Source organism: Acipenser ruthenus, chromosome 19, assembly GCF_902713425.1.
Source record: "Acipenser ruthenus chromosome 19, fAciRut3.2 maternal haplotype, whole genome shotgun sequence".
Lineage (NCBI taxonomy): Eukaryota > Metazoa > Chordata > Actinopteri > Acipenseriformes > Acipenseridae > Acipenser > Acipenser ruthenus.
In genome coordinates, this window is record NC_081207.1 from 3161502 (window position 1) to 3185211 (window position 23710).

Consider the following 23710-nt stretch of genomic DNA (forward strand, 5'->3'; position numbering starts at 1 on the left):
TCTCATGTGACTGATACACCAGCTTCCACAGCACCTTCGCAAGACCCCTAAACGATTTGCAGGACTGTCCTTGGCAAAAAAAAAAAAATCTAATAAAAATCTGCTGATTTATATTTTGTCTGGCAACTTTTTTTCCTTTCTCTGTCTCCCACTGAAGAGTGTCTGTGTTGTTATCTGCAAAAACAAAATACGTTAATCACAATTAAATAATTTAGTTCAATTTCAAATTAATTGAAATCAATGTAATGACACTCAGTAAAGACTGTACACTGCATTGTTTGCAGAGGTCAACTACAAACTCATAGTGAAATCTGGAATTGCTCAAAACAGACTCGGTAGGTTTTAAAAGGCACAGCAATGTCTTGATAAGACACTTACAGTTCTGTGTCTTCTATCCTCTTGGGGTCCTCCACAGTCGCTCTCCTACGCTTGCAGGCATCTAGGATCTTCTTGCGGGGTCCCAACGGGATGTTGATGCTCTTGAGGTCGTGGTCTGAGCACAGCAGGAGCGCCTCGAGGTCAATCTTCTCTTTCTTGAAAATGGGGATGAACTCCGACATGCTGTGGGTGGCCAGGAAGGTCTCCAGGGGGCTGGTTTCAGGCTCATCATCATCGTTGAGGCCCAGCTCCATCTCTTCCCAGGGCAGCTGCTCCAGGTTGCGTTCCTGCAGGCTGTTGGCGCTCCCGATGCTGTCGTTGAGGCTGGGCGAGCGCTGCAGGCGGCTACGGATGCGCACGTTGCCCATCCTGGCCTCCAGCTCACTTTCTCCCACGCTGGTGCTGTCCCGGCCGATACCGAACAACCCTCCGCTGACATAGTTCCGCCGGAACACCATGGTGCCCAGCCCCGGCCGGTTGAAGAGAGAGTCGTGCCCAGAGTCGGTGCTGACCTCAGAGTAGGCAGAGTCTAGGTGCATCCCGGGGTCGCTTATGGCACGTGAGACAGCGTCCTCCTCGTTGGGGAACATGTCCCTGATGTTGCGTCGCATCCTGTCCTTGGGGCTGGCGTAGGTCCCCTGCTTGACAAACATGACGTCGTTCCCCAGCTGCAGGCCAGACAGCGAGCGCACGCTCTTGCGGCCGTCCTCATAGATCTTGAAGGTCCCGTCCACTTGCTTCTTCTTATCCAGCTTCTTCTGGATCTTGGTCTTGCCCTTGGCAGTGGCGTGGAGGGTGGCCTGGGAGTATGGCATGGAGGAAGAGCTCACCATGTTGAGGTGGTGGAGGTTGCGGCTCAGGGTGCTGCTGGAGTAGCTGGAAAAGCTCATGGCATCAGAGGCATCCGAAGCCTCCTTGTGGTACTTCTTCTCCATTCGCTGGTGGTGTTTCCTCTGGAGCTTCACGCAGTCCTTGATGCGCCTCTCAGCATCGCGAAACGCCCGATCCTTCAGCTTGCTCACAAGCTTGGGGTTCAGCACTGTCTGTTTGGCAGCAATGGAGTCCAGGTAGCGCACGCTCTCCATGTGGTTCTTCATGGCCGCCATGTCCAGCGGCGTGTGGTAGTCGCTGTCCAGGCACCAGATGTTGGCCCCGAACGACACCAGGAAGGAAAGGCAGTTGAGGTGCCCGTTCGCGGCAGCCAGGTGCAAAGGAGTGTTCCCCCAGATATCACACTTGTCCAGGTCGCCCCTAGGTTAAAAAAAAAAAAAAAAAAGAATATTCAAGGTTTCATATTCATCCAACACTTTAAAATAGACACAGACTTAACTTCAAAATGTCAGCAGTTTAGATTTTACTTCATTTTAATACATGAGCAGGTAGGTGACTCTATGTGTCACTCCTTACCATATGACCCACGAGCTGCCTCTCACTGCATTATTACTGCTTTGCTAGAGTGAGTAAAGTTAACAGTAGCACTAATCTATCTTAAGGTATCGTGTTTCAAGCTTGGGCGATTGCATTACTGCCTTTGTCAGATTAGCAGTACTGCAGCCTCACTCAGCCTGCACCACTCATCATGTCACTGTCAGTCACTATAAAGAACACGCGGCTTCAATGAGGGTTTCCCAGTTCAGAGAATGTAATTAAACACAGACCTGCGAGAGACAGACAGCACACGGGTTACAAAACGAGAAATAACAGGGCTGTCTGGAGGTAGCGGGTTCACCTACTGGTCTTAGGAGCGTTTTACATTAATGGCATTCCCAATGGCCGTTTACAGGTAATACAGTCACACTTGAGTTTAAGGACCCATTAATAATCATCTTGAACATGACACCACTGATTCGACTTGACAAGGGATGACACATTATTACATTCTAACTACTGTACACAAGTATTTAGGTTAGGAATTGAAAAACGAATCTTGTCAGCCTGTCTCAAGGATATATGGGACCATGTGTATGCTAAAATGATATAGTATTCATAACCATGCCCTACTAGAATAACACACTGCCAAGTCTTTTAGCAAAAAAATAATTTAAAATGTTTGCATTTAAAGGTTAACCCAAAATAATATAATATCTTTATTTTTATATAGTGTCTTTTACAGTGGACCACCATCACAAAGCGCTTTACTGAGGTAGGCTGTGAACTATGCATTATATGCAGAGTCACTTACAATAGGACATTGATTTAACATCTCATCCACAGGATGGCGCACAAGGAGGTTAAGTGACTTGCTCAGGGTCACACAGTGAGGCAAGTCAGTGGCAGAGGTGGGATTTGAACCGGTGACCTTCTGGTTACAAGCCCTGGACTTTAACCACTGGACCACACTCTCCTAAAATATTACTCCATTCCCCTTCATTTAATGTAACAGACCCCATTAAAATCAGTACAGTGCGCACAGTGGGAGAGCCAGTCTGATACCCGACTCCATAAAAACCTCTTACAATAGCCGTTTAGTGTGAATAAAAGGAGATCATTACCCTGGAGGGGCTTGTGTGCTACCCTTGGGTAGAGATACAGGCACAGTGCTGTGTTGTGAATCATTGCCTGGTGTTTAACACTGCACAGCAACTAATCACCTGGATTCTTTCCAGCTCACAGGCCATTCACTGATCACCTGGAAGGCCAAATGACCACATGGGGCACCTTTTATGTTGATGATGCAACTACCCACCATGCTGGTGTATTCCATGCTTGGTTTTTAGGTGTCTGATACAGACTTTGAGCATATGAGCCAATTCATGGTCGGCAATTCTTTGAGTACCTCAATAACCACAATCATACAATACACTTCCAGGCATCTTGTGCAGTCTATGGCATGCCAAGCCTTTAATGCATTAAAACACAGGCCAAACTGATATTAGAAACAGGTCCTAAGAATGTGTCAGATTATATTATCTATAAAATCACCCAAAACAGGTTTCTTCCAGTAAACATGCTCTCTTCCTTAAACCTATATCAAGGGAAATATACAGTGTCTTTATTAGCCTGCGATACAGTTGCTCAGACCAGCCGGTGAGGGACAATGAACCAAATTAAGACTAGTTTTAAGAAAGGAAGTCCTAGAGAATTTAAAGTGTAACTAACAAACAGAGCCCATTGTAGTATGACACATGATGCTGTATTTTGTAAGTGAGTGTGACGAGCCAGTGACGCTCGCTGGAAGGGGACTCCTGGAGGGCAGTAGCTGGGAAGGAGGCCCACGTGCCAGAGAGAAGCCAATCCAAGCGAGGGAAGCTACTGTATAGACGGACGAACATATTCCTGAACCTTGCGTACAATATTTTACTCACGTTTGTTTACTTCTAATAAGTCTCTGAATCCATATATATTTAGTTTGTACATATGTCCAGTAATCTGCCATTTAAGCTTTATTTTAGACCTGTCCTGTTTACTATGGTTTTGTAATATGTTTTAATAAAAAATGTCTGTGATTTCCTACACTTTTCTTTTACACCACTGTAAACTGGTTTCCGTGGTACTCCACTAGGCTTTCCATCCATCCAGAGACAACAGCTATCGGTTAAAGACAGTGAAGTGGCCTCTCCCGATTTGAGTGGGGATCCAGGACAAGTAGGCAAAAACAGAAAAACAACTGTGATTGTGTTTATAAATCTGTGCTGGTTTTAACCTTTTAAAAGGTGGCAGAGTTGCCTTCTGTCCTGACCCAACCCTGCTAGGCCAGACTTGGACATGATCAATATTTCATGGGCTGCAGGTGAAGTGTTGCAGAGGGGAATTAATTATTGATGGACAGGAGTTAGCTGCTTTTAAAGGGACCAGCCGGGCCTGGTGCCATCAGTGCTGACACCAGAGCTGTGGGATTGACAAACACATTCTCACACCAAGCTTTTTATTGACCCCGGATTTAACACACATTGTATTTGAGCTTTTATTTAAATTGGAGTCTGGACTAAACACAAGTTTGAACAAATACAGCGTTTTATTTGTATTTCAATAACAAATATGCAAATATAATTTAAGCCATTTATGCAAATAAAACACCTCCGGCTAAAACACACTTTAAAAATGCCCCTATCTGTGTAGATATTCAAATATGACCACAGATCGAGGTAGATTCATATTTACAGTTTACTTTAATAATAAATATTGACTGCTTGGTAAAGGAAGGTAATTCCATAGCACTGTATACTGGTAAAATGCAGAACGGTCAATTTTAATATAAATAATGTCCATATTTCTTGCACCAGTATTCCAGTACGGGTGTTCATTTTGGAAAATGAATCCTGCTCCTTTATTAAATGAGCTCTGTTGCCTCAATCAGTCAGAGCTGTGCAGGGTCACTAAATCTTTACTGCCAGGATGCTGTGGCAGGGATTGCCATTTGATTTAAGGGCTGAGTACCCGGCTGCTGGAATAAACAGGCAATAACATCTTCACTACTAGCTTTCACAGCGAATCGCCAATAATTCTTATACACAAACAGAGGACTTAATGTACAGATTCCACGGATGACCACAAGAAACTGTCTCTTACAGGTTTTAATATTTTGCAATGCTTCTAATGTATGCATTCGCTTCTAATCACTAGACAACATTGCTTTCAAATCTGTCTGCACTCACCACTTGACCACACCATCTCCCAACCATCAACTCTAATCATTACGCCACACTAAGCCAGACCATTTTTTCACTTTCAGTCCGTCGGCTCTAACCACTGAGCCACAGACTCCCAGCCCCCTCACCAAGCTCTGAAAATGTGACCAGCTTTGTAAGAAAAATAGCTAGAATAATTGTGTTTAAGAATTACATAACAGTAGCAGTTGTTTCTCGGAGAGAAAGGCTTGCATTTGTAAGAGAGTCGCTTATATCCTTCATCCTGACCTTTAACTCCTGTCTAGTGCAGTCTGTCTTTACACACTGCCCTGCATTTTTGCAACTTAATTGGACAAGCCTGAATGCTACTGGATGGCAAATAAAACTGTCAGCTTAGGATGCTAGCACTGAAACATTGCTATTGTGTATGTTGCTCTCATGGATACCACTTAGACATCCGGGGAGTTTGCAGACACAGGTCAGTTGTTGTTTAGCTTATTGCACCACGTTGTTATTATACAATATTTACCACTGCCCTGGGAGTCTGTTCCCTTTTTATGATTTCAAAAATGTTCACCTACAGGGGTTGTACAAACAAAACAAAATACTGATGCTTCAGGAAGAACATTAGGAAACATATCCAGCCACTTTACAACAATTAGCTACCGATGGACCAGTATGCTACAAACATCCTACTTGCTATAAAAAAATAAAAAAAAAGAATGTTTCGTTGGAAGTTAATATTAATAAAATATCAATATTCAGATTTCTTCCACATTGTCATTAGGTTAGGTGTGTTCAGGCTGACTTCTCTCTGTGGCCCGTTCCTATCTACAGTATATTAAACTGGTCTGGTTTATTTATATCTTTACTACTAGTTTAATGGGAGCAGGTTTCAGTTTAATTAAAAGAGCCCCTTTGCAATCCGTGTACTTGTGATTGCTTTCTGTACTATGGTCTGCTTCATTTGTCTCAGATCGGCAAGCATGCCCTTTCTTCTCCAAAATGCCTTGCTCACTTGTGCCTCACTGGCTATTGCACCTGTGAAAGGATTTCATTTTGGCACGAAAAGTGAATAGTGAATTATTATTATTATTATTATTATTATTATTATTATTATTATTATTATTATTATTATTTATTGTGTGCTTGTCAATGTATTCGTATTAGGAGCATCAATTAACATTCTGTTATTATGCACCATTCCAACAGTACATTGCTAAGGCAGTGTTCACATAGATTGGCTTTTAGAAGTTAGAATGAGGTGATCTGTTGACAACATCTGTCATATGAGAATCTAATACAATCTTAGATAGCAAAATATTAATATCTGAAAAGTGTTAGCCAAACTGGATTTTATACAATATTTAATACCAAAGTATTCCAAAGACCGAGCTTCACACTGTATTGATAGGGGAACATTTTTAAACAAATCCTGAAGGATATTAACCTCAAAACACATTTTTTAACTTTTATCCACTAATATTATTATTCAGCAATTACTGTATATGGCGACTAAGAGCAATGCACTGCATAAGAAACAAAGACCCTATTATTCGGATAATGTTAAATTGCTACACTACAATATTTCAGCACCATGGACAGGTCTAGTCTAGTGTACAGTGTCATATTTCCCACTGCGTTCATACGGAATCTACTCAAGGAAACACACTACTTTTCCTCAAATCATCTGTGTTCATTTTATTCCAAAAAATGCTATGTTTTCTTCATGTGCTTGTGCTTCATAAATACATGAAAAGCAAGTGCTTACTACAAAAGTATTAAGCGCTTAAACAACACCTTTCTGCCCAATCAGAACTTGCCACCTCTTGTCTACATATGGCAACGTAAAAGAATATCTGCTGATGACATCATAATCAGTTGCTGTGGAAATGATGTAATCAGAGCTGTGACTTCACTTCATTGGAAGCCAACAGGAGACTGACAGAGGGAAAAGCAGTTATTTGCTTGCAGATATTCTGTATTAATCCTAAACAGTGGCAAGGGGGTGGCAGAGAACTACAAAACAGGTAAAGACAGTTGTGTTTACATAAGTAATTTTTTTTTTTTTTTTACCATCAGTGATTATTTGACAATTTGGCAGTTGTGGTAATCTTGAGAAACAGTCAGGTATCCCTCTAGAACAATGCTGAACACCTTGCTGTCATGTCACCTAAAACCAGAGCCCTCCAAACTGCATGCTGTGCCAAGATGACAGCCGTGGCTTTCCATTTGATAAGTACGACCCCCCTGTAAAACCCAAGCCTCTGATCAAACTGCTTACTCGTTCTCATTATACCTAGAAACAAGCAGCCCTGAAGGGTGGCGAGGTATCCCTGCTTCACGGGTTACAACATCAACAATCCAAACACAGGATAAGGATCTACACCGGCCTCCTGCTTCATATTTCCAATCACACTGACACACTGCCGGGACAGAGTGTGGCAGCAGCGCCAGCTTCTCATTGTTCTGTTATGCTATGAGGTTACCTAATGTATGTATACAAGCACGTATCATGGTCTAGTATTAGGCTTTCTTTGAGAATATCAGATATGAGTCTGCTTTGTACTACTATAAATACACTTAATGGGTTAGTCCCATTACATTAAGAGACAACTACTAGACATTTTTTTCATAACAAATGCATTTTAAACATATGTACAGTAAACTATCTGGACATAAATGATAAATACACAATACATGCATAAATACATACATACATACATACATACATACATACATACATACATACATACATACATACATACTGTTGAAACTGGCTGTAGCTGGCATCAATGTATACGCTTATGTAAACTCAATACATTTGCCTCAGGTCTTGTAACACTATCACCACTTACTCTATTTATTATTATTTATTATTACTCTACTCTAACAATGTGTGTCTATGCCTCCAGAGCTTGTGAGGCTGTAACCTTTCAACTCTGCGGAACCCCCTCGGCTTAGTTTATTGCAATAGGAGTATGATTTAATAATATCAATCTGCCATTTAATACCGATATGCTCTCAACATAAGCACAATATGAAATAACATAGCAATATGCTTAACAAATGGCTTAAATTGCACACAAAAAAAAAGAAAATGAATTCGTTTCTCGTCAAACCTTACCCCCTGGCCACTATGAGCCGCAGCGCCTCCAGGTTGCCGTGGTAGGCGGCCCACAGTGTGGGTGTCATCCCATCCTCGTCAGGCGCGTTCAGTTCTTTCCTGGTGGCCTCCTTCAGCAGGTCCAGGTAGCCGTCGCGGGACGCTCTGTGGAACCTATCGTTCATGATGCCTGCGTCCAAGCATCGGACAAAACGGCACGGGGGCTAGCTCTCCGCTGAGGGTCCAGCCATGGACCCCAAGCGGGCGCGAAGGTCGGTGGTGTTTGGTTCTCTCCCAGCGTAGCGGCAGCAAGGTAGGACGGTTGCTACAGACACCTGAGATGCCTGGACCAGAGGGGAGTGCTTTCTGGAAATGAATACACTGCGGGTTACTGTCGAAGATTCTCCAGGGTCCTAATGTAGCCACTGTAAAGAAACGAAGTCTCCTGCAATTTAGTTTTTACTAGCCTAAACTATTTTTGCATGAACTACAGTTCAGTGCAACAATGCAACACAAATACGTAAACGCATGCACAAATACACAACACGTACACACTTTAATTTATGTGTTTGCTTCTTAATTGACTTACCTTTTTGTTAGAAAAGTAAAACGAAACTGTTAAATAAATTTCCACATTTTAATTTTTTTTTTGTTTGTTTGTTTGTAGAAAGGCAAACTTGTCTGTTTAACTATTGAAAAGGCTTAGCCTATAACTACTATTTACATTAATGTTTACGTATTATAATAATAATAATAATAATAATAATAATAATAATAATAACAATAATAATAATAATAATAATAATGATTAAAATTAAATGTAAACTATGTCAATAAACAGCCATCATACTTTTGAATAGTAGAACAGTATTCGGTTCAACAGAGACAGTCAGTAAATTAAACACATTTAAGATTAGTGCTCTGTGTTTATCTGTGTAGTTTGAAATTTGAATGTGCCGCCCCTGCTCGCTCTGCGGCGCTCAGCCAATAGGCAAGGGGAGGGACGTTGAAAAGAAATGTGGGATCTGTGGGATCAAGTCAATGAAGCAAAGGTATATTTCAAGGTTTTAAAATGACAAAGCAAAAAAAAAGCATTGTGGTTGATGCAGCAAAAACGCTGAAATACGTTACGTAGGTAACGTTTCAGAGCACAGTGAAAACATTAGCATGATAACGTTTTTGCTGTGAGACCAGGTTGTGATATGAGGTGACGTTAAAAGCTCTAAAACCACGATTGCAAACGAGGCCTGCTCTTTTGCATTGTGGTTTACCCTCCATTTAAAAAGGGGCATCGAATGCCCAATTAGTTTGTATGCTGCACTTTATTTTTTGATATGTGTTGATAATGAGCTCAATGCCCGAGAGGCAAAAGCAATGGGCTTCAAAGGTGACCAAGGAGAGGAGCTGTGCAACAGACCAAGGCTCTGGGATGTGTTGAATCGCATCCACGTTGGATTGCAGTGGGGAGATTGGCTGACAGGCGGAACCCCACAAACTCCATTTCCGGCACAGCAGAAACACATTTCTCCTCTTTGAGGGTGAGGTTATCCTGGTCGAGAATTCGGAACACCTGGCGGAGGCGTTCGTCGTGAACTGAGGTGGTGGGGCCGGGCACCACAATGTCATCCAGGTAAAAGGACACCCTTGGGATGCTAGCGAAGACAGAAACAACTGGGTGCCTAGCTCAGACCGAAAGGCATGTGGGTGTAGTGAAAAGCACCAGCATGCGGGACAAAAGCAGTGAGGTGCCTGCTGCTAGGGTGGAGGGGAACCTGGAGGTAGCCTTGGCATAAGTCCAGTTTACTAAAGACGCTGAAGGCGTAGAAGTGGGTGGTAAGCTCCTCCGCTGTCAGGAGCGGGTATTTGTCAGGAATGATGGCTGTGTTCACGTCACGCAGATTGACGCAAATGCGGAGTCCCCCCGACTTTTTCTTTGCTATGACCAGGTTGGAGATCCAGGGGAAAGCATTGATGGGCTCAAGCATCCAGCATCCAGCAGGAGCTTCAGCTCAGTTGACACATGATCCCGCAGGGCAAGGGGAATGCTGCTCAGCGGCTGGATGACTGGGGTTACGGTGAGGTCGACCTTGGGCTGATGAGTGAAGGCGGAGAGAGGCAGCCCAGACCGTCAAACAGCGCAGGCTATTGTCGCTGCCAAGGGGAGGCAACCTGCAGGATATCTGTGCCGCAGTTATCAGTCAAGGAGAAGTCAAGCCCCATAAAGAGGTCGAGGCCCAGGAGATTGGCCCCCTTGCACGTGACGTGAAATGGGATGGCAGGCAGAGACCTGGTGCTGTAGCACACCAGCAGCTGCAGTAAGTCCAGGACTTCAATTCTGGCATGTCTGTAATCTCTAAGGGCGGTGGAGGGGTGCTGTAGAGACAGGTGAGAGATAAACTGCTTATAAGTGTCAAAATTGAGCAAGGACACCTTGACCCCAGTGTCCAAGAGAAAGGGAATGCACACATCCATGAGGTACACAGCACATGTCTTAAAGCAGGCAGGGTTGGAGAGCACAGTGTGAATTGTGGCCTGTGCTGGCCAGAGTTAAATCATCAGATTCGAGCAACAGTCTCTCGTGCACTTGCACACTAGAGGTTTTTTCAACAATGAAGTCCCGGATCATTTTGTCATGAAGCGCTCCAAATTTACACAGCAGCGCCAAATCCTGCAATGCAGCCGCATACTACAAAATAGACTCACCCGCCAGATGACCCCGCTGTCGGAATGTGAACGGTCGGATAAGGACGCTAGTCTTAGCAGCCGCAAAGTGTGCATGGAGTGCAACAACAGCCTCAGCGTATGTGGTAGCCGGGCTCAGTGTGTGGAAAAACTTGCTGTCCCTCAGTTCCCAGGTAGTGGAGCAGCATCACATGTTTGCAGGCATCACTCACATCATCCAGGCCAAGGGCAAGCAGGTATGTTTGAAAAGACGAAAGCCAGCGAGCCCAGGGAACGGGCGGCTCACCGGGCAGAGCCAGAAAGGGAGGCGGGGGTGATAAGGAAAAATCTGCCATCTTCGTCGCCAATGTTATGGTGCAATAACTGATTCTAACAAATTTTGTAAGGTGAACTAAACAGGATGTTTATTGTGTAGTTTTTCACTCTTCAAGGAACGTCTCACTGACCTAATGTACAACTCCCACTGCCTTGCTGCATCGTAGCTTAGCAACACAAGCACTACACACACTCACAACTCAAACACAAACAGGGTGCTGCTGAGCTCTTAACAGCCAAACATAACACTTACTTCATACTGCACTGTGACCCTTGTAAATTGTGTTGGATAAAGGCGTCTGTTAATTATTATTATTAACAGGAACTTAATCTGCATCAGATTCCACTGTTATTATTATTATTTATTTATTAGCAGACGTCCTTATCCAGGGTGACTTACAATTGTTACAAGATATCACATTATTTGTACATACAATTCCCCATTTATACAGTTGGGTTTTTACAGGAGCAATGTAGGTAAAGTACCTTGCTCAAGGGGTACAGCAGCAGTGTCCTCCACCTAACCACTACACCACACTGCTGCATCCTAATACTGAAGTTTTGCAAGACATATCGAAACATTGACACTATACGTGCCCATACAAAGTGGACTGTAGCCCCCTCAAATTTTTGCCGAGCCAGGGAGAGCCTGACACCCGTCACTGCATATCAGTGATGTCAGCTTTTAGATCTGTTGCTTAAATAACTCACTGTGTGCCAGGAAATAAGAAGTAACTGAGCACCTGTGTGTATTTTGGTTTTCTTTGATAAGTAAGTTTACTTTTCTCAAATGTAGACTTCTGTGGAATTTATTGTTAGATTTAAAAAAAAAAGGTGTAATTAACCCTTTCATGTATGGCGAACTCAAATGGGGGTGCCTTTAGTCTCCCATATAAAGCAATACAAAAAATATACAGTATATAAATGCAAAATATATTTATTATGTGTCCAAAACTACTTTTTTTCAGCTGCTTCTCTGAATATTTCATAAATTAAAGCATTGCATAATTAGAGAGAGGTATAGAGAGTGACAGCAGCAATAATTCCTATAACAGTTTGCTCTTTGCCTGATCAATGAGGTTTGTTTCTGACAGTCCATAAATAATATAATATACTTAGTCTTCTTTCTTTCTTTCTTTCTTTCTTTCTTTCTTTCTTTCTTTCTTTCTTTCTTTCTTTCTAAAGAGCTGAACCCTTATAAAATGTTCCCATAGTAAAAGCAAAGCAAGCATAATAAAGCATTGTGAAAGCAAGGTAAAGCACAGCTAAGCATTGTAAAGCACAGGGAGGTATGGCTCCTACAAACTCCAATACATTTAGTCCTATTTAGTCCTTTTTTTGTAACATTGAGCCCTATACACAAACCACTAAGGACATACAAAAGATAGTCCTTAAAACAGTGCTTAAAGTGAATGTTTCTCCTTTCATACAAATGTAATTAAATGAATTAAGTTAATCAAAGACAAGGGTAATGCTTGGAAAATACCACTCTTTGAATGGTTTTGTGAATTGATCAGTTTGAAAAATAAGAGTATGCATGTAAGACTGGAGTGAACGTTTTGAAAATATTCCCTTTCTCATACAGGGCACTGCATTTATGATGTTCTGTTTAAATTGTCTCCTGTTCTTTTTTTTTAGTAAATCCAGCGATTGCACCCCTGCAAGGGGCAGTAAATCAGAATCACAGGAGATGGGTATAAATTCAGTGAAACACCGAGGGGTTACAGAAAAAGAGGAACTCTCTCATAAACTAGAACAGGTAAGCAGCCTGCAGTGCTCTATCACGGCTGATTTAGCACTAGCATTCTCTTTATATATAGAAAATGTACATGCACTATGTTCTTCAATTTTGTCAAAGTGAATTTGCAAGTTTTGGAGAATCCAGTATACTTTGCATAAGTTCTAACTTTTTTTGAACATTTTTTTTTACTGTTACGATTAAAAACAATCGTAACAGTTGGTGGTGGTAAGAAAGTAAATATAGAAATATGTAAAAAAAAAAACTAAAAAAACATATATATACACACAAACAAGAAATAAAAATACATACAGTACATAATAAATAATTATTGAGCTATGCAGAATATTACAGTTCATTTAAAAGGAGAGGGAGTTGAACCCGTTCTGTATATCAAGGTTCTTTCTACATGTTTGTGCTGTTGACTGGCACCTCAACAAGAAAATACAGTGGATGTTCAGTTAGGAATCGCTCAGTATCCTACAGGTAAAGTAGTTGTCTTTATTGACCAGTATTTAGTCAAGAGGTTTTGGCTATCTATTAAGTTAATGGCTGATTGAGTATCTGAAGTCATATTGTGTCAATATTAATGGGTAGCACATCAAATCACTTCATGCATAGGGTGCCATTGTCCCTTGAATAATGACAAGATTTAAATATTCAAAGCAACGACTCATAAGCTACGTGTCAATAGTTACTTTGAGACACGTAGAACAGGTAACATCTTTAAGATGTTTTGATTATTCAAACAATTTGTTGAAGAAAGTTGTCAGACTTCAGGTGTGATAGAATTACAGTGAAAAAACATCATCTCCACCTTTGTGTAAAGGTAAATGCTGGATATCTTCCAGACCCAGTTTAGGTAAACTAATTTAATAAAAGGTCCTGATTGTACAATTAGTCACAGGATAAGATGGTTGTGAGATGTTAAAAACAGGTAACTTACTTCCTTGGTGGCTTTGAAAGGGAGAATGTATGATTACAGACTGAAATAAAATATACGTATTTCCATGATCCTTAAAAACTCAGCGCAAGGAACTACTCAGGTAAGGCATTGAGAATAGTAGTGGGGCCTCTGCTGCAAATGGGAATATCAATTTACAGAATAACTATTGAAGATATAAGTAAAAACTGTTTCAGTTAATTTACAGATACATTCATAGGATTTTCTAGACTACTGAATGTGCAATTATTCTGTGTAAAAAGTTAGAGACATTTTTCTCCATTTTCCGGGGGTGTTTGCTGCATGTTTTGAAAGGGTTGCAGGTATCTGCTGGAGTAAGTAGGGAAGGGCATGGAGGTTTAGCAAAGCCTCTCATTACATACGTTCTCACTTTTCTTTAAAGGGAATTCAGACTGTTTTATAATCTGCTACCAATTTTTAAGGCAACATTTCTTATTTGTTTTAATAGTTTTGTAATACTGTATATCCATAATAATATAGGTCTGGGATGTACTTGTTTTTGTTAGTCATGTATAACGTGCAGTAGATTTCGGTGTATATTTGAACCCTCTATGCATTAGGTCATGCAAAAATAAAGCCAGCCTCGGTTAGCTCGACTGGTGGATAACTCGACACACTTAATTCGACAGTTACAGTTTCTATAAGTAAATTGTTAACTGTAAGGTGTTTATTTTTGTTTTCGTTCACCGAGTTAATTCTATATAAAGTACATTTGTTAACTTTTGCTATTTAAGCCGTCAAATTAGACAGTACAAGCCCATACCTAAAAGTAGTCAACAGTTTGTGTACAGTTTGTGGTTGGATTGTTTTGGTAAAAATAACGCTGTAGTTATTTTATTAATGCTTATTTCAATTGAACTATACAAGTTTACCAAGTTTGTATAGTATTGTGTACTGTAATTGATTCATTCACTGCAGTTCTTTCAACCGTTTTCGTAAGGACATTTAACTAAAAATAAACTTGTAAATACTGTAATACTGTAAATGTGTGAGTTCTGTTACTTTTATGCATGTTAATGCCATGGCTCATGTGCACCTGTGGTTAACGCGACTCCTTGGATAAGTCAGCGCTCAATGGCATCCCCGTGGGGTGTCGAGTTAACCGAGGTCGACTGTAGTTAAAACAGGTATTTATTTTGATGTAAAGAAAGCTGTTATAAAGAAAATGCATGAAATAGAGGGTCAAGAAAACGCACCCTTAACCTTTCTTTTTAAGGGAGAGTCTAGCCTAAATTGCAGTCGTAACGGGCAGTGTTGTGAGATACGCTGCCGTTACGGATTCTGCCCCCTGTTGGTTAGATGAGATATTAAAAGCTCTAAAACCACGAATGCAGACGAGCCCGGCTTTTTTGCATTGTGGTTAAGATGCTTGCTTGCGGTGTGCAGGGTCATCGGTACGCACCCTTTTACTCATGCACAACCCCATTCACAAAGCCCTTCAATAATGTAGTGCTGTGTTTTTTAATTACCACCTAGATCCCTGCTGTGTGATGGAAGGTAACCAGTCCAATGTTGCTGCTGCCAGCCCCAATGGGGTGAGCTCTGTGCCGGCCGGGCAGGAGCTTGCTATGCAGACCCTCAGTTACTCTTCCCAGCCTCCGTCTCCTAACACCCCCTCCACTCCGCACCAGCAGAGCAGGAACAGCATCCGGCTGCTCTCAGGGATCCTGGCTGTGAACATCCTCCTGCTAGGCAGTGCACTGGTCTGCGGTGCAGCCTTCAGCAAGGTGAAGGTCCTCTCCGATGAGGAAATTCACATCTACCTGACCATCCTCCTCATCCTCACCACAGCCTGGATGATCTTCTACATGGTGCACACCGCCAGCCGGACACAGGCTGTGCTCTACAAGGACAGCCATGCTGGGCCTATCTGGCTGAGAGGTACTATAGGGCCCCAGCATTAAAAAAATAAATGCTATATCCTCTGCTGTACGTTACACTATATAGAATATAGGAGAGGGTGCTATGCAAATACATTAGGGTGACCATACATCAACATAATTTTCTATGGCTCAGGTTAAGTGCATGACTTAATGTATGACGTTCAGAAGGGTCACCATTTATACTGACATCCTTGCATATCTGCAAACACAACCCATTTCTAAAATCGCTTCTACTCTTCCCTATCTCCTTCCATGCCGGATGTAACAAAAGTACTGTAAACAAGAACATTTCGCGAGTAAGAAATGTTTGCTAATTTCGTGTTTATTAAAAATCCGCAAAATTTATGTGCCGTGAAATATATTATTCATACATGTGCTGTACATTAAAAGAAGCGCAAACATTTATTGCAGCAAAAATGGACCTTGAAGACCATTAGCGAAATTAAGTTGCCGCAAAAAAATCCTGTTTTACAGTAGCCCTGCTAACATGGAGGCTAATGAGATTGGATATAGTAAGTTCTCACATAACCACTGCAATGTGAGGTTCAGGGCAGCCGGACCAAAAATATTTTATATTGGCAGGTATCATTTAAAAGAGCTAAACTTCATTTCCAGCAAGTTTTCTTGACATAGACAGTGTTGTATTGTAGTGTGCAGATCAGAGCTGACTTCTCCTTCCTTTTGTATTCCAGGAGGTCTGGTGCTCTTTGGAATGGCCAGTTTGATTATGGACGTCTTCAAAACTGGCTACTCCACCGGAAAGCTCAATTGTGAATCTCCGGTGAAAGTCACCTTCCCTCTGGTGCAGCTAGTCTTTGTGGTAGTCCAGGTAATGATAAACTCAGTCTGAAGCCAGCTATTGATCTCTTAGTACTGAAGTAGCAAACAGATAAGTCTGATTTCAAAGTCTTTGAAGCAGGCACGTGTGTGTCATGATTTTAAATGGTTGGGGACAGTTGGGTTACTACAGGCTGCTGCAATGCGATTTACTGCATTAATCATTTTGTTTCCTTCTCCCATATTTTAGACGTATTTTCTGTGGGTGCACTCCAAGGACTGTGTTCAAAAACAGAGCAACATCACAGGGTAAGCACAACTTGAATGGCAACCACTAGATCACAATATTGGTTAAAGTTTTATTTGAATTGGTTCTTTACATTTCTTTTTTTATGATGAATGCAGTCAGTGGTTCAGAGTTTGGTTGCTCTATATTGAATGATCTTATTTTTCCTCTTAATCTGTCTACCTGGCTGTGAGCTTAACTGGCTTCCTCGTTTTATTTAAGTCATGTGGCAATGGACCTTTTAATTAGTTAGGACCAGAAGAGTGGGAAAAAGTCCCACTGTCACATGACTTGCATGACTTGAATTGAATGAGAAAGTCTTTTCAATGCCAGGCAGCCTTTGTATGTGCTTCCACGCTGAGTTTTGGAAACGCAACCCTTGTCTCCTGACTCCTGAGTGTTCCGTACAGATGTGGGCTGATGCTGACCCTGGCCACCAACCTCATGCTGTGGATGTCAGCTGTCACTGACGAGTCGCTCCATCAGACCAGGGAAGAAGCCTCGAAGCCCAATGGCAGTTTCGACCATCTCCGAGATGGATCCATGTTCTTTAAAGGTACCTTGATGGTTTATCTTTAGTATCCTCGATTGTCATGGATATGACATTGAAGTGTAAAGTAGCTTCAAATTATTTGTTTTTATGTGTTTGTGATGTTTGCTGTCATTCTGAGTTCCTATTGCAATTACTCAAACATTACCTGCATTAAGCTTTTTTGAGTAGGAGTTCAGGAGCTGCTCTTCTGCTGCAGTTACACTTTCTATTCTAGTTGCCTGAGATAGACAGACATATGTAATGTAGTCTAGATCAGTCAAACTGTCTTTAAATGTGTAAGCTGTGGTGCATGTGGTGCTAAAACCAGGATATCACTGTGTACACTTGAAACCATTTTGTGAAGTATGATAGTCAGACCCATTTTCTCCCTGTTATCATTTTAGCTGGTAGATCGGGCTGCGAGTGCACCCACGGTGCCTGTGAGATTTTTGAAAAGGGTTTTTACTACCTGTACCCCTTTAACATCGAGTACAGCCTCTTCGCCTCAGCCATGACCTACGTCATGTGGAAGAACATCGGCAGGGAGATTGACGACTGCAGCCCCCACAAAATCAGTTTCCGTACCAAGGGAGTTGTGTTTGGAGTGATTGTGGGGTTACTGGTGGTGATAGCTGGACTGGGAGTCTTCGTTGTCTATGAGGTGGAAGTCACAGGGGATGCATCAAAGGAGCGGGTCTTGATCATGTATTACACCTTCTGCATCGTCGGCCTCAGCTTGATGTCACTGGCCTCCTTAGCTGGCTCAGTCATCTACAGGTTTGACAAGAGAACGGTGGTATCCACGAAGAACCCAACACGAAGCCTGGACGTTGCCCTGCTTTTGGGGGCCGCACTGGGGCAATTCCTCATCTCCTACTTCTCTATCGTAGCCATAGTGGCCGAGAAAGCCACCCGGACCGTCAGCATGCTCAACCTGACCTGCTCCTGTCTCATTATTCTCCAGCTCTGTCTCCAGAACTTATTCATTATTGAAGGGCTCCACAAACAACCCTACCATGCAGAGCCTCCTGTGGTGAGCGTGGTCTTCATCAACGAAGGCACCTCCCGCAGCAACCCTTACTCGCCTTCTCTCAAGAATGATAATGATGAACCCTCACCAGTTGAGAACAGCCTGGAGCGCTCATCTCATAGCCACGACTTCAGCAGCACCACCCACTCATCATCCAGCCGCATGTCCTGGAAGAGGAGGGCCCTCAAGGAGATCTCTGGGTTTCTGCTCCTCTGCAATGTGATAGTAAGTGGAATCTTTCTTTCTTTGTAAAGAGCTGAACTCTTACAGTTTCCCATAGTAAAAAAGTGTAATAAAGCATGGTAAAGCATAGGTAAGCATTGTAAAGCACAGGAAAGCATGGTAAAGTATATTAAAAAAAAATATGGTAAACCATAGTAAACTATGACAAATGCACAGTATAACCCCAGGGGAAAGCATGGGGGGAAAAAAATACCAACACAGTTAGTCTGGGTTCTTTGTGAGTATTTTCATATAAGAACCCTTTTGGTTAACATCATTTCTTTTTTCTTCTCCTGCTTAGTTCTGGATAATACCGGCATTCGGTGCCCGTCCGCAGTTTGAAAATGGTTTGGAAGAGTGGGTCTACGGATTCTCCATGTGGGTCGCCATTGTCAACATCGGGCTTCCTTTTGGGATTTTCTACCGGATGCACTCGGTTGCCAGTCTCTTCGAGGTCTACCTGACATCTTAATGCCCTCTTTCCCGGAGCCTTTCAAGTGAAGTTTGCAGAAAACTTGACTGGGACTTACATGAAGAACTCTTAAAAGTGTGTTCCCTCAGCTCAATGCTAATATTTAACTGGAGTGTAAACGTTTGACTTCTAGAATAATCAAAATGCTGGGCAAGTTTTGCTTTAAAAAAATGTCTGCATGTTCCCCAACAAGCAATACTATTCCATTCATAAATTGCATATACAATTACCAATTTTTAACATAGATTATAAAGACATATGTAAAAGTTTGTAAAGTTTGCTTATATTTTAATGTTTGTTTTGTGTTTAATCCTTTACACAGAATGATTTTAAAATTGATTTTAGTCTACTGTGACAATAAATGCATTAACAAATACAAAAGAAAGATTTTTTGTTGTACTCTATAGTTCCAGTTTTAGAAAGATTGTATGAAAGTGCACTGTTGATGTGACACACCTCTGATGAATTTCCTCCAAGCGGCTGAGGAGTTAATAATACTGACCTCAGCATAAGAAACGTACTTAGACTTTCATCAGTGAACGGTAAGGTTTGTGGTTTGTGTCCAGCCCTTCCCTTTCCATTCAATTAAATGGACAGAGGTGCCAATTCATTACACACCCATGCCTCTAAATATCGAAACACAAATGATATTTGTTTTCAACCTATTTCCGTCAACCTTAGTTTCGTGTGGAAAGGCTTGAGGATTGAGCGAGTCCGAGTTGGGGTGTGTTTTGACGTGGGAAAACACACCCCATTCCAATAAATCTCTTGATCATGATCCTGGATAAACAGGATTTTGCTCCAACATTATTGACTGGTTATTATTTGCAGTTGTCAACTACGGCAGTTCAGAAACTCATAATACTTTAATTATGTACTGTGTATGTTTAGCATCTTCATTTTCTCACACACTGTATTAAACAAATTAAATATGGTGCCCTTTTCACACTCATCATGTATATTTTTCTCTGTAGTAAAAGCATTTTGTAACTCTTTTGTCCATTTTATTTCAGAACTAATTTGTTGAAAGTGCTCAAACTTTTCATTGTATGTTTCTCTTTTCTAAAAACATTTTTTATTCATTTTTGAAAAAAAATAGGAAATGGCCTGGAAATGATTTTTAGTTGTGGTTTGACTGATCAGGTACATACAATGGAGCCACTTACCGCACTTTGAGGAAGCTGTGGTAATGCTAACAAAAACCATTGCTCTCAACATGCTGGACCTCCCAGAAACATCTTTCAAAGCTGTCAATAGCCATGTCAGAGGGAGGCTGCTCCCTGGGCTCTTTGCCCTGAATCTGTTGTTCTTGGGTGCCTCTCTGGTGATTGGTGGAGTGTTTAACGCCAGTGGATTGAGGTACAAGCAGTCACTGATCTTCATTGCTCTGATGGGACTCCGCCTGCTCTGGATGTTCTGGTACCTGATGAGGGAAAGGTGGCAGCCAGGGATCGCGCCTCACACAGACCACCATGCAGGCACGGTGTTGATGAAAGGTACTGTACTGAGGGAGCCTGTTCACATCTGTCTCTGTCTGTCTCTCTGTGGATCCAGCTAGTCCTCTGTTAATCGCAATATAATGCAGGTAATATATAATTGTTGGCATAGCGGGTATTTGAACGAAGAGCACTGTCTAATTATGTTTGATCAAATTTTGTTCAGATTTTAATAATCACAATTATATGATTTTTGTGATCTTACTGAGTTCAATGGTACCGAAACCTGGCAAATTTGACATACATTTCATAAAGACTTCAATCACTACTTCAGGTTTTAATGTTTGATTCTGCATCGTTCCACTCACAGGAGCCCTGATGCTGTTTGCTGCCTGCAGTCCGCTGCTCCATGTGTTCAAGATGGGCTATCACTTCTCCAAATGGGAATGCACACCTGTGGTAAAAGCTCTCTATCCCTTTCATTGAATCTCTCTTCGTCATTGTATAGGTACAGGCTGGGCTGGGGGACATCTTTTAACATTAGGAAAAATAACCAAAAAGGGCTTAGGTACACATGTCCATGAAAAAGGCGAACTGGGAAAGAATACCACTGTCTATTCTCTGCTTTAATCTCACACCCTTTTCCAGTCTCATACAGCAGCACGCTTAGAAGATCCCAGAGTTGTGTTGTATGTGATACAACAATCAAGCTTTATTAAATGTACATACTTGTTTGTTCCAGACACACTTATTATGGGTCCATTCCAAGGACTGCTCCCGGGATCAGAAGATCTTCTATCTCATGTCTTTAGAGAAAAGTTATGGCTGACCCGGCACCCCAGCGCTGGGGAGGGGGGACGAGTGGCAGGCCTGGAGGAGGAGGGGAGCTGCAGACAAGCTGGAGGGGGCTACGGCCCACTGTGTGGGAAGGCAAGTGTGTGGTTTTTGTTAGCTCATACAAAAGCGTGAAATCTTGTGATGCCTGTCAACTACCACTGTTTAAATCAGTGGCTCTCTATCCTACAGCATTATTTTTATCATTTCTAAGTGGATGTGTGAAGTTCCCTCATTTCCCCACACCCAGACTTGATATCAGTATGCTTTTATGGGAAGCTGAGACCACCTAACCATTTTCCTCTCATTTGAACCCAGGCTACCATAGGTGAAAAGCTTATGTATGTACTCTGTGCCTCCTTATCTATTATTAGTATTACATTATCTTCTACTTCTAGGAGGGCACTCAACAGATGAACCTTGAAATAAAAGCTGAACTTGCATCAAGCAGACTGAACTGGAGAAGGAGATCTCTGCCTTCCTTGTGCTGACTAATATTATGGTAGGTCTCGTACACAGTGTATAATACATGTGGGGAAGGATTTCTACGGGTTCTCATTCTGGCTCATCCTCCTGAACCTGAGCCAGCCGCTGGGGGTCTTCTACAGGATGCACTCTGTGGAGGGGTTGCTGGAGCTGCTCATCAGGGGAGCCAGTGCATGGCTGCGTGGCTTCATTCAGATGCAGTGCAGTCCTGGGGTTGAAGAAGACTCTACAGGCATGGTTCCACTACTCCACTCATGCCTTACACATGCTTATTTTTTAAAAAATCTCTTTGTAAGGTTTTTCACTTTTTAAACATTACGTTCTGCTTTGTTAATAAAGGCATGAGACGGCACACCGGTCTCCTCCACTAATGCAACCCAATCTGACAATTCACACAGAGCACTTACAGCCTGAAGCCTGACATCAGTATGGATACAGAAGGTGGTGGCGCTGAACGGTCATCCTGTGAAAGCTGCTTCATAAGTCATTAGTGCAGGTGTGTTCCCACGCAGCCTTGTCTCTTTAAAAGCAGTACTTCTCATCCTTTGTCTCATTTGAAGGAAACAGACAAAGAATGTGCACTTAGTAGTTCCAGCAACGTTTATTATTTGGCAGCGCTCTTAAGCAATAGTCTATGTAACTGTAAAGAGCAACACTTTTAAACACAATACACATCTGGCTGGTTTTACGGATCCACAATTATCACCAATCTCGAAGTTAATAGAAATTTTGTCTTGCGTGTTTATCAGTATAACGAAGGCTGTAGTTGAAACAGACAATGCAGGTACTTTAGGAGTGCTCTGCAGTGCTACTGCAAAGAAAGCTACTCTACTGAACTGTAGACTGTACAGGATGTTCAGTGCTTAAACCACTCAAACAAACAGCTCCAGCACTACACTTGGATTAGGGGGAGAGAACACAATACTGCTTCTTAGAAAAAAAGGTTTACTTTAGAAGTTACCCATTTCCTTACTGCAAAGGTTTTTCAATCCAGCACAAACCATAGCGAGCAGACAGACAGGTAATTGTTTACAGCAGCAGGCCATTTAGAAGTGAACTTTGACTTTTTTGGGACAAGAACGTGCATTTCCAGCTGACAAGGTGCAAGCAAACCCTTGAACTGTTATTTACAGCTGGGTGCATTCCCCAGCAATAAAGTGAAGGGTCGTTCATCACTTTTCTCCCACAATACCAACTCACGCTATCTGGGGAAATCACTCACAACGCCAGGCAACTTATTCAATCCACACTCTTGCCAGTGGTTTCTAAAGTGGTCCTTTAAGCAACTGGTGTGTGGTTGTGGGATATCGTCGTGCATCAGCTGGCTTGCAAGACACGGGCTTAGCGACATCCTGCCATATCAAACATATAAATGGTTTGGAAAACCGCGGCGATGTCCTGAGATATGTCACAGCTATGACATCACAAAGGCCATTGAAATGAACAGGAGAACAATTCTTGCCATTGTCTAACTGTAGTTCTATACCAAAGAAGCAGGGTGATCCAAGTCCACTTTACTCTTTTGTTTTATTCATTTTTATCTGAACAGTGGGTTGGAAAAAAAAGAACTTCAGCCAATGTTTAAATAGAAGATTTAAAATAAGGAAAGTATGGTTTGCCTGGGACAATGTAAAATAGTACGGGAAAGCACAAAAGGCAAGATTCAATTTTGGAAAAGCATGTTCTGTAAACTAGCATTTTGTAACCCGGATTAGTAGACCTCCAAATTAGCTGTTCATTAAGAAAGTTAATGTTAATTAATCCCCTTTACAGTACTTCCCACTTCCAAATAAATCAAGGAGTAAGGTGAGAAAACACTAAGAGGTGAGAAAACAAACATTAGAGAACTGGTTACCACTCCTTTAAATCCACGGTCTCAGTAACATTCATTTGACTGGAAGGAAATTTGTACCTAACATGAATAAAAAGGACACACAAGTTTAGTTTAACGTTTTCATTTATAAATAATTTATAATATACTCTACATATCTTGAAGGAATC

The 23710-nt window shown here is 41.9% G+C and overlaps 2 protein-coding genes across 5 annotated transcripts; one reads left to right on the forward strand and one right to left on the reverse strand.

Moving 5' to 3' along the window:
• Positions 1–42: 42 nt before the first annotated feature.
• LOC117424128 (pre-mRNA splicing regulator USH1G-like) lies at positions 43–8416 on the reverse strand. 2 transcript variants are annotated; one of them, XM_034040227.2, is made up of 3 exons: positions 8074–8416; positions 379–1629; positions 43–174 (listed from the first exon to the last, which is right to left on the reverse strand). In XM_034040227.2, the coding sequence occupies exons 1-3, from the start codon at positions 8235–8237 to the stop codon at positions 171–173; spliced, it is 1419 nt and encodes a 472-aa protein (XP_033896118.1). In that variant the 5' UTR covers positions 8238–8416; the 3' UTR covers positions 43–170. The 2 variants fall into 2 exon arrangements, with proteins under 2 accessions (XP_033896118.1, XP_033896119.1); XM_034040228.2 differs by lacking the exon at positions 43–174 and having other exon boundaries at positions 375–1629.
• A 6833-nt stretch (positions 8417–15249) lies between these two features.
• On the forward strand, positions 15250–19108 carry LOC117424770 (proton channel OTOP2-like). 3 transcript variants are annotated; one of them, XM_034041475.3, is made up of 6 exons: positions 15250–15632; positions 16327–16463; positions 16662–16720; positions 17108–17253; positions 17634–18484; positions 18783–19108. In XM_034041475.3, exons 1-6 carry the CDS (start codon positions 15320–15322, stop codon positions 18951–18953), a joined length of 1677 nt encoding a protein of 558 aa, XP_033897366.2. In that variant the 5' UTR covers positions 15250–15319; the 3' UTR covers positions 18954–19108. The 3 variants fall into 3 exon arrangements, with proteins under 3 accessions (XP_033897366.2, XP_058848182.1, XP_058848183.1); XM_058992199.1 differs by having other exon boundaries at positions 17108–17242; positions 17641–18484; XM_058992200.1 differs by having other exon boundaries at positions 17108–17195; positions 17594–18484.
• The last annotated feature ends 4602 nt before the right edge of the window (positions 19109–23710 follow it).

Excerpts from the sequence above, each read along its gene's own strand:
- LOC117424128 (XM_034040227.2), bottom strand. The coding sequence starts at position 8,237 with ATGAACGATAGGTTCCACAGAGCGTCCCGCGACGGCTACCTGGACCTG. Across the intron at positions 1,630-8,073 it reads CGGCTCATAGTGGCCAGGGG|GGGCGACCTGGACAAGTGTG; the intron begins GTAAGGTTTGAC and ends TTTTTAACCTAG.
- LOC117424770 (XM_034041475.3), top strand. The coding sequence starts at position 15,320 with ATGCAGACCCTCAGTTACTCTTCCCAGCCTCCGTCTCCTAACACCCCC. Across the intron at positions 15,633-16,326 it reads TGGGCCTATCTGGCTGAGAG|GAGGTCTGGTGCTCTTTGGA; the intron begins GTACTATAGGGC and ends TTTGTATTCCAG. Across the intron at positions 16,721-17,107 it reads AAACAGAGCAACATCACAGG|ATGTGGGCTGATGCTGACCC; the intron begins GTAAGCACAACT and ends TGTTCCGTACAG.